The sequence below is a fragment of the Perca flavescens genome, chromosome 6, assembly GCF_004354835.1.
Source record: "Perca flavescens isolate YP-PL-M2 chromosome 6, PFLA_1.0, whole genome shotgun sequence".
NCBI lineage: Eukaryota > Metazoa > Chordata > Actinopteri > Perciformes > Percidae > Perca > Perca flavescens.
This window is the reverse complement of record NC_041336.1, coordinates 17,469,784-17,480,736: the sequence shown is the minus strand read 5'-3', so window position 1 is coordinate 17,480,736 and position 10,953 is coordinate 17,469,784. Positions and strand designations below refer to the sequence as shown.

General features: G+C 43.3%; 1 protein-coding gene across 2 annotated transcripts in view; it reads right to left on the bottom strand.

Moving 5' to 3' along the window:
* arhgef5 (Rho guanine nucleotide exchange factor (GEF) 5) overlaps positions 1-8,903 on the bottom strand; it is a 13,835-nt gene extending 4,932 nt beyond the window's left edge. Inside the window, exons 1-6 of one of the 2 annotated variants that reach the window (XM_028580903.1) lie at positions 8,286-8,903; positions 3,918-7,769; positions 3,216-3,261; positions 2,846-2,895; positions 1,676-2,025; positions 1-124 (exon numbers count right to left, since the gene is read on the bottom strand). The exon at positions 1-124 is cut by the window's left edge and continues 37 nt beyond it. In XM_028580903.1, coding sequence (XP_028436704.1) covers positions 1-124; positions 1,676-2,025; positions 2,846-2,895; positions 3,216-3,261; positions 3,918-7,749 — 4,402 coding nt within the window. In that variant the 5' untranslated portion in view covers positions 7,750-7,769; positions 8,286-8,903. The remainder of the gene's footprint in view (positions 125-1,675; positions 2,026-2,845; positions 2,896-3,215; positions 3,262-3,917; positions 7,770-8,285) is intronic. The other variant, XM_028580904.1, reaches the window with a different exon arrangement.
* Between the last annotated feature and the right edge of the window lie 2,050 nt (positions 8,904-10,953).

Here is a 10,953-nt window from a genome sequence, read left to right as displayed (position 1 = left end):
ACAGCCAGTTCCTATCCTGAGTAGTCAACAGCGCCCCCAGCTGTTTGGACTTGACAAAATGCTCAACAACAATGTCCAAACTCCGACAGTAGGAGGCCTCAGAGGTCACTACCTCGAATCTCACCTAGAAAGAACAATACATGAAAAAATATTAAAACATTGAGTAAGAGACTGCAAGACAGTACATTATAGCTAATAAGCACAGTGTTACTCTACAGCACATGTGTCAAACTCAAATCCGGCCCCTCACAAGTTTTGATCCGGCCCGCATATCAATTTAGGTTCACAATACATTTTGGCCCGCCTAGTTGTGCGCAGAAACCAAAAAGACAGGAAACTCTTTTCAAACTGTAATTATGCAATACTCAATGCAGAATTTGGCTGATTTGCTGACTTTGAGATTCAGGAATTCCCACAGAAGCAGAGCATTTTCATATTTAGGCTGTGAAACTGCGAAAAAATGTAATCATTATTTTGCTTGATTTTCAAAACTCTATGATGGCTAAGGAACTTTTTTTTAGGGCTTTATGTTACATAACTGTAAGTGAGAAAGCTATATGAGACATGCAATAATACAGTCAAATATGTTTGACTTAGATTAAATAAAAGCATGTAGGCATGTAGAGTTTGCTACATGCCTGGCCCCTGATGTGATTCTTATTTCCAAGTGTGGCCCTTAGTGAAGTTGAGTTTGATACCCCTGCTCTACAGGCTCGGTGATTTTGACAAAGATGTGACTAACTGAGGAGAAAGATTTCACAACGAGCAGAAGCTCAGACACACGTCGGTTTTAAAGTTTTGGGGGAAACACCCACAGTCCCGGAGAAACACAACAAGGTTACGCAATCACGTCTTCTGGCAAGTTTCACTCCTCTGCCAATAAAAAGTGGATCAATGGGAGGGTTATTCTGCGATGTGGCAAGTCAGAATATTTCATATAATTTTAGCAGTTTGAGGTGTGAGGTAACAATTGAAAAGCTGATTCATTCATCTAAGTCATGCCGTTTCGGAGAAGTCGCCATGAAATAAAATCATTGAGAAACTGCTTAAATATCACCCCCAACAGTCTGGTCATTTGTAAGTAGTAAATAAGCATGAGGAGGTGAATCACTAAAACTATGACGGATTCATTTTTACATGAAAATAAATGCATTTCAAAGTCATCCCATACATGAAAGATAACCCAGAGGATTCTCCTGAATTTTAATGAGGCAAGAATGTTGTGCAAGTAACTTTGCAAAGAATGACACAGAAACCTTTAAACTGATTCTTACAATGCTTAATAATCTTCACTATATATAAATGGAACAATTTTAGCTGCGCTAATCAAAAATTCCAAACTAGTCCAGATCTAAATCTTTCATAGAAGCTGGATGAAGGAAGTAAATCTGTAGGGAAAGTGAAAGATAATCATCGTGCATTTAATTGCCCATGGGAGTCTACTGAATGTCACTGAGGGGGGAATGTTGTGCCAGTAACTTTCCAAAGAAGCACAAATGCCTGATTTGGTTAGATTGGAAATTCGAATCAAAGCTCACTCTTGCTCTTAATTCACCGAAAAGTTACTGGCACAACGTTCCTGCCTCAATCCTTCATACGTATGAAGAACTTTCTGCCATCAAATGGTGACTAGACTTACATATTTGCCGTAAGTGTGCAGCAATGTGTTACCTACCTCCTGTAGTCGCCTCTGGTCCTCTGTGAGCTCCTCCAGCTCAGTACTGTTCCTGACCCCCGGCAGCTCCCTCCACAGTGTGGCAAACTGTGTGAGAGAGATGGACAGACGTGGGGAGGAAGGCCTGCCTTCACTCTTGGGGGGCTCAGGGAGAGGCAAGCTTTTGACACTGGTGATGGAGCCTGTGTTGGCCAAGGAGTGGGAGTGCGGGACAGGAGGTATTGGAGGAAGAGGTCTGCGGGCAGGAGGGGGTGAGGGAGCAGGAGACGAGAAAATATCGGAACGAGCCTGACGAAGGATCTCAAAGTTTTGGGCGGCCTCGCTGTACTGCTGGTAGAGCTGGGCAGCATCTGGGAGAAAGAGAGGAAGTGGGACAAAGAAAGACAGCAGAAGAGAAGGAACAACAGAGAAATAAAGTTAAAAATACAGGAAGCAAAGGAAAAAAGATGGATAGAGACAGGAACAGAGTTAGCCAAGAGGAGTTGTTTGCATTTGACATTCCTTTTATACATACTTGTCGGAATGCAAAGTCCCAGCAGCAGCTGTTTTTCCCTCAAGTTAGGAGATATGAATACTTGTAGAAACCTGTCTCTGGCTTGCAGAGACACACACATATAAAAGCACATACGCACACACTCTTGCCCCATTTCTCACAATATCCAGTTAATCAAAGGTTAAGGGACCCGCTGCCATTTTAGGTTGTTTAAAACTTAATTTTAAAATGGTGCGCTCCAACAGTGTACTCAGGTTTCCTTTCATTTGTGTATATCATTTAAAATCTGAGCCACAATGTTTAGAGTAAGAGATACACAGTTACTGAGCACAGAGATGAATCACACATACTGAATGGAAATGCTCGATTGCATCATTATTTTCCCGACCACAGTCAGAAAAGATAGGATCTGAAGACACGTCACCGTGCTGCCTACAAGTCCTTTTCTAATAATCAACCCTAAGATTTACTCTGAAACAAAACTGTCAGTAATAATAATAAAAAAAGAAATCGAAAAATTGTAAAAGAAGTCCTATGCATAAACTGCTGCAACAACACACTTTGAAAATAGGCATTAATGAAGTCAATGTGTTTGATTGGTGCCTAAAGAGAATATAGTACTTTTAAACTGCACAACCTGAATTAAGCAAAAATGAAGGTGGAACAAAGATACTCACTGAAAAACCTTGAATTCCTTTTTCGTCTGTCGATTGTGTCCAAGGCGTTCCTGCAGTGCCGAGAAAGAGTCACAAGAACGACAATTTACTATTAATCCTGATGATTTTTTGAAAAGAGTTGACCCAAACTATCTAAAACAGCTTTTTATTGAGGATCATTTGCATAAGGAAATATGACTGTACTGACAGGTTAAATGCAAAGAATGCATAGAAATATAGCACTGTACCTCCAAGTGCTAAACCACGACATGTTTAATATTACTCAATCAAATGTATAAAACATTAACAAATTGGACACATTTTGACCACAACTGTATTTTGACATGTAGTTTTGTATCACAATCAAATTGTTTTTGAAAGTGTCACTCACCTCAGCTCTACTTCTCCCCAGCTTTTGCTTCGATCATCCTCATCATCTGGAATAAAAAAGTATCCATTTGTCGAAACATCATACAACAGCATTCTGATTGCATTGACTATGAACCCCAGTGAAGGAAGAATGAATAAAAATACAAAAAAAATGCAACAACAAAAAGTCAAAAATAAATAGGTAATAAAAACAAAAACAAATTGTTAGTTAGTTAGTAAGTAACCATGCTACAAAAAGCATTACGGAGAAGATTAGTGTGTTCCCAAAACTCATGCTTCTCGTGTTAAGTCTCAAAGCAGAATCAAGTCGAGCCTTTTAGCAAATGCTGCTGGGTTTCCCTTACTTTCTCCACCTCCACTTATCTCCACCCACTACCTGTACTCTCACCACAACACTGTGACGCGGTTTCCAGTTTAAGGTAATGTGATCAGATCAGTGCACTGATATACTTTTGGAGTTTTGATTGCTGTAATAACAAAATGATGCAAAAAAAACCTCTAAGTCAGCAAACCAGAGGATATGACTAGAAGATTGTCTCTGATTAAAGTTGCCTGTGTGCAAAATCAAATGTTGACTTCATTCAAAGGACACTTTCTCTGTGGGCAGTCTAGCCTAAAATGTGTCAAGCTGATCAGATGATTTTCTTTTCTTTTTCTTTTTTTTTTAAATTGATTGATGAGAAACTAGACCTTCTTTCGTTACCTGTTGTAGAGAATATTCTGGTTCTGCGATCCCTTCCAGCATTTTCCTCTTCTTCCACTTCAAAAAGCTCTCCATTTCTTCTTTCAGTGGTTTTACGGATTCCCCTTCGTCGTAATCGAGCCTCCGGACCCAAATCTCCGAAACTGCTCGTCAAAGTCCCCCGTTCTATATTACTTTCTGCCATCGCCTCTCCCTTTCTACTATCCAATTCGTTTCCCTTTCCCACCTTCTCTGCAATACTCCTCTCTTCTGGCTCATCTTTCTGCCTTTCTTCTTCACTTCCACTCATTCTGTCTTCCAACTCCTGGCCCCCACCCTCTCTGGAAGGAGTAAGCAGGTCAGACTCACTGTCATAATTCAGAATGGGGCAGCTGTTGGGCTTGTACAGTGTGTTGCTCACAGATAAATACATCTCTACCTCCTCCTTTATTATTGCTTTTTTCTCTATCTCTGATAATTTAACCTCATCCCCTGCCTCTTCACTAACTTTCCCCTCTATGGCTAACTTTTCTAACTGAGTGTGACCAAACGGCTCAGTCTCTTTGTCCATACTGTGATCCTCCTTCCCTTCTGTGTCTAACAATGTGTCAGCATGAGTGTATGTAGGCGTGTCACCATGCACAGCTGTGAACTGGTCAGCATGCATGTCGGCTTGGCTCTGCCCCATACCTCTCAATCCCTCCACCTCCAACAGCTCTTCCTCCTCCAGCTCTGGCTCTATGTGCTGTTCGTCTGTTCTCGACTTAACAACAGGCACCTCTCCAGTCCCTTGTGCAGCCTCCTCCTGCCATTTGTCGTTCTTGATCGCGGTCTCGGACTGGTCGACCCCGTGATACCCTCGTACCTCTGCATTAGGTTCATCAACAGTATGTTCCTCTGAGCGTCCCAGGATCTCCTGCACCACATTTTTGGCCCATTTAAGGTGGGGGGCTTGGGAATGCCGCTTAGGCTCCTCGGACATGCTCCATGACCCGCTCAGTCGGATCCGAATGGCCTCCACCTCCTCTGGACTCATTGCTCTGGTGTTACTCCCTTCCAAGATGGGTTGAATTTGTTCAAAATTCACCTGAGGACAAACATCACCATAAGGATTACTCGGGATTGGCGAAGATTGCTCCCTCTCTACTTCCACCTCTTCTTTATTTTTCTCTCTCCACTCTACGAGGAGTTTTTCAGTCCGCAAGTCTCTTTTTATCGGCCCTATTTCGGCGTACAGGTGCTCCACTTCACTCCTCACTCCCTCTCCAGTCTCTCCGTGAAGCTCTGACGATGCTCTGTATCTCATATGCACTTCAGTTGTTTCTCCTGCGGCTGGCCTTGGCACGTCACACTCACTCTTGCTCTCGGTGTCCTGGTTGTAGATGATCGGGGTTTCATCATTTATACGCCGTGTCGGATGCAGGTCATCATGAGGTTGCTGTGTGGCCTCATCACTGCAATGACGACTTTCTATATTTGGGTTGTCTCTTTCCACTCCTCCAGTGTCATCAACTTGTGACAGTGACATCCTGCTGGTTATTGACCGGGGCAACGTTTGCCCAATCACACAGAAGATGTATGTCGGCGGCTTCTCCCTCCCTCCATCATCCTCCTCTTCATGAACCGCCTCCTCCTTTCCCATTGCACATTCCTCTTCCCTCTCCTTCTCTCCATCACACCCCTTGATGGAAACAGGTGAGAGGCCATCGTATGTAACTCCACCTTCCAAAAATTCCTGACAGTCCACAAACTGCTCTTCCTCGTCTTCCTCTTTTTCATCCTCCTCGTCTCCGCCGCTGGACACCGTCACAAAGCCGTCCTCTCCTGACAGCATTGTGTCTCTCTCCTGCCTCCACCCTGTATCACTTCCTCCTTCGCTCTCGGAGCGGGCCCAATAGTCGCTTCCACCCTCTTCCTCTCTGTCACTCTCCTCTGTCTTATCTGTCACGTTCTCTCCCTCTGCATCCCTCCGCCAGCTTCCATCTATCCATCCATCGCTGTCAGACAGATGTTCCTTCCCTCTCTTATCTTCTTCTCTCCAGACTTCACCCACCTCCTCTCCATCTACACTTACACCCTCTGTCTCTCTCTCTATGTCTCCCCTCTGCTGAGTTCCCCCTTCATGCCTTCCTCTGTAACTGCTTTGGTCCAAGTACTTCTCATCTGGTTCCTCTTTTACTCGCCGCCCCTCTCTTTCCCACTCAGCCTGTGACTCCATACTCCTCTCTTCTTCTCTCCTCTCTTTCCCCCTTGTGTGTCTCTCTCTGTTTACAAATTCGTCTTTACTATTCTTGCCCCTCTGTGGCTCTAACCACATCCTTCTCGGCTTCTCCGTCTTCTCTCCTCTGTCTTGCTTTTGCTCCCTATGACTGCTTTCAGCAGCTGAATTTCTCTGTTCTTGTACGTCTCTGTCACTTTCAGCAGTGTTCTCTCTCCCTGATTGGCTCTCTTCATAACTGTCTCTGGCTCTTCGAGATCTCATCTCATTGTCCATGTTGCTGCTACGCTCTCCGCTGCTTGGGGCTCGTGGCTGCATCCTAGGGGCTGTCTCGCTCTGGGATCGGCTGCTTCTGCCTGTCTTATCATCCCACCTAAGATCGGCCTGTCTTTCCTTTGTTTCCCTGCCTCTCCTCTGCTCATGCTCTCTGTATCGGTCTTCCTCTCTCCTGTCATCCCTCAAGTCTCTCACACTTTCCTTCCATCTGTCTCCCTCCCTTGCTGCTCTCCTGTCAAACTCTCTGTACCTCTCTCTATCTTTCTCGTCTCCCTTCCTCCAGGATCGGTCCACTTCTCTGTCCCTGTCTCTGTATTTCTGCCTGTCCTCTTCCCCGTGTCCTTGCCTATCTTGATCTCTCTCCCTCAGTGGTTTGCCTGTACTGTCCCCCTCACTTCTGCTGTGTTGATATGTCAACTCCTGCCTCTCTTTGTATCTCACTCTATCCCTCTTCAGCTCTCTCTCATCACTGTCTCCTTCACTCCTTGTGTCCCTCTTTCTCTCTCTCATTGGCGCCTTTTCCCTCTCTTTCCAATCTGGGTAGATCTCTCGGTCTCTTGTCCTGTGTGGAGAAGGCAACCTGGCCTCCCTTTCTCTCATGTTAGACTTTGGCTTTTCTCTTTTTCTATCTGTATCCCTCTCTCTTCTGTCCCATGGATCACCCACTTCTCTTCTCCTGTCTTGAAAACCAAAACCAGATTCCTCATATCTGTCCCTCTTTTGCGATTTCTCATCTTCTACAGGTCTTCCTCCAGTGTTTTTTCCCTCTTCCTTTGTCCTGCTTCGGATCTCATTTCTTTCCCTCTCTCTGCGCCTCTCTCTCTGTCGTACCCTCTCTCTTTCTTGCTCCCAGTCGTCTGTCTCAACTCTTTTCTGCCTATCTCTTTGTCTCCTTGCCCCTCTTTCTTCCTCCATCTCAGTGGTAGACGCCATTCCTTTGCCACGATCTGCACTGTTTTTTCTCATTCTGGGAAATGTGCCACCTTTCTCCATCCCTCTCTCTACCTCCCTCATGGTCAACTTCTCTAGATTTGACAGCAGCCTCCCGTTTCTATTTCTGTCATCTTCCTGCCTCCTTTCTCTTTCCCTCCACTTTTTTTCTCCCTCCCTCGGCCGGGGTGCAGGAGCTCGGTCTCTTTCATAGTATCTATCCCGTGGGTCCATATCTTTGTATCTTGATTTGTCCGTCCTCCTGTCTTCCTCTCGGTTGCTGTCTCTCTCTCGCTCCGACTGGGCAGTCATTGCTGGCCTGGGACTTGGATCCCGGGAGATTTTTCCACCTAGCTGAAGCTTGCGGTCAGATGTGTTTATGTTAGATAAAGTGTCAAAGAGAGTGCAGCTGGGCCTTTTCGTCCCCATTGTAGCATAATTTGGAGAACCTAAAAGACAGCAAGAGTCCACATTATCAATTTAGACATCAGGCATTAAGACATTTTTTAGGGACAAATAACTGTAATGCAGGTTTAAGCAATATGGGAGGTCTGCGAACTTTTACATACTTAGTTAATGTCACAGAGTTGAGTATGAATACTCTGGGGAAATATATTTCACTAACATTACCTTTGAAAAATGCATGACAGCTGCAACAATTGTACTTTGGAGCTCAAAGCTCAAAGATATTGTAAGTCAGTCGGTGGTTGTATAATAACTTTACAGTAGAAAAGTATGCCAGATAAAAGGTGACACCTCTTACAGTTCTCTATGCAGCACAGACTTACAAAGCACAGCATACCAAAAGAAGTCTTTCAGAAAGTGAAGGCTTGTGACACATAGGCACAGTATTTAACATGTAAACCACAACTAAGCTGGATCTAACTCTGTGTTCAAACCAGAAGCAAATTACAGTAGAAGTGTTAATTTGAAATCCATGAGACCAAAATGATAAAGTAACTCACCTGAATGTTGTTTCCTGGGGGAGATCTGTGGCCTCCCCCCAGGTCCAGCTCAGCTCAAAACCATAGCATTGCACAACACACAATAATCCAGTCCCTGTATACACATCGTCTAGTTGACATTGAATGAACTCCTTTTGTTCAAATTAATCACAACTGCCTTATTCTATCAATATTTAAAATGTTGTGGAAAACGTAATGTTTACGCCTGAGCTCTACTTGCTTTTCCCTCTTGCTGCCTCGATCCCCTCCTTCTTGAAATTCCCAAACAAGTCTCAACAGATTGACACTTATCGCTCCCCTCCTTCTCTCTGTCTTGCTCTCTCCGTGGCTGTTGCTGAACAGGGAGATCTCTAATAAATAAATAAAAAATCGGTCGAGTCTGTCCACTACTTTAGTCCTTTTCCCTCCCCTCTGCTGCCGACGTGATCGCCTGTGTGTGGAATGGAGCCCCCCCAAACAAAAACTACATAACTCTCTCCTGCCCCATTCTCTGGCGAAACACAGGAAGTACACCACCTTGGTGTCTGTCTTGGAGCAACGATTGGTTGATATATGGAGTAGCCGGGTGTGTCTGCACAATACACACAGGCAGGTAAGGTAGGCCTAACATAAAAATAAGGGAGAGAGGGGGGAGGGGAGCCATAAAGTGAGACTTGCGATCACACACGCAGATTGGTGGAGAGCTCGCTGAGGCCTAAACAACTTCTCTACATTCCCCTGGGAGGTAGTAAGGAGAGGGACATACAAACGGCCTCCTTTGATTGAAAAAAAGATTAGACAATCACGCAGGAGGAAACCAAAGAAAGAGGCATTTACAAGGCTGATCTGTGAATTATTTGTTTAACAATGACTGCTTGATTGAGTGCTGAAGTGGCCTGTGACTAAAGTTTTGGAGTACCACAACTCTGTCATTACCATTACCAGATAAAGACAAAAAGACCCAATCACTTTCACGTTGACTTGTTCCTTTGTTTTGTTGCACTCAGGGTTTTTACTTCACTTTGCCTTCACTCAATTACTTACATTTACTCACTTTACTTGTTCACATTTGTTCTTCATTTTAATTTAGGCCCATTTATAATTCAGATGCATGCATTTTATAATTTTACATCTCAAGTTGCAAGTTTATTTAGGTACTGTGGCAACCCAGGGGACTTGAACGCCAGATTCACAATGAACATAGGAAACACAGACAGTCGTCTTAAACAGAAAGTGTTCTTTAATGAAGTAGCTCGGGAAAAGGGTAATGGTACAAACTCCAACTTAGGTTTCTTCCCATCTGGGGTCTGTCAGCCTTCAGGAGGTGTTGTCCTGGGAGGATTTAAGCAGAGGGAGAGGTTAGTCTTTTTCCGGGCCAATATCCTCATTGACCATCAGCTCCTGAAGTGTTGCTCACCGTCTCCTCTCTCCCTGCAGCCTTGGGCTGGCTCTCTTAACACCTTCCCTCTGATTACCTGATGGGCTGCAGGTGTGACCAGTGCCATGTGCCAAGTGGCTGCAGCACCCACACAGGCAGATAGACTCCCTCAATCACTTCCCCCAGTCTGAGCCTATGTACCCGCCCCCTGTGCTGGACTGGCTGCCCCGTTTCCCCTGGTTTGCCACAGTACACCTAGCTAAACCTTATGGAATAACACACCCCTGCAATTCATCCTATGAGGGTTATTATAGTGTTCAGTTTTGTCCAGGTGTTAATTTAATTCTATGGTTATTTTGCAGCCTTTGTAGTTTGCGGTGCTGATCAGTTGTATTGTAATATACTCAGAAGTGTTTCTAAAATTTTGGCAACCCCATTTATACCAGTGAGGGCATTAGTTTTTGCTACCAAAAGAAAATTTATACAATCAATTTCCTCATCTCAGCAATCTAATCTTTTGACCCATACATTTATCCATTATCTACACCTGCTTGTCCTTTACTTGGACGCAGGGGCTGAAGCCTCCCAGCTCACATGGCAAAATGTAATCTTTTGAACATTTTGAAATATCTTTGAGTATGTGGTTTTGTTTATGTCCACCGGGTACCAGGGAGTACAAACATAATGGTGTTGCACTTGTTAATGCCAATAAAGTAACTGAACTTAACTTGCTGTAGTAATTAGTCTTCCTCTAAAAGTAAGGGTTCTAATTTCTGTTGAGGTTAAAAAGCTAACAATGATGGTGAGCTAGGCTGTTGTAAAAAAATAAAAATAAAAAATCAGTTAATTGCAATACAAACTAAACTCTCTTCCCATGGATGTTTTAGACAGGCTACTGAGAAATGTGTATCATCTTTAATCTTATCTAAATACTTCTTTTTGTAGTATTGGGTTATGATTAGTAGAATGGGCATTGCTTCAGGGAAATCAAGCTGATAAAACTCTTAACAGGTCTATTCAAATTCATGATGATAAATTGGAAGGATAAGGTACAGATTACTGTTTAAAAAAAACTGTTGACATGTTTTGTTTCTGACACAATTAAAACATTATACTGAATATATTGTACTCTACTTTGTAAGGCCCAATATAATGTACACTGCTAAAATGTAGTTCATCCCAGAGCAAAATATTCTACATATATATATATATATATATATATATATATATATATATATATATATATATATATATATATATATATATATATATATATATATATATACACACACACACACACACACACACACA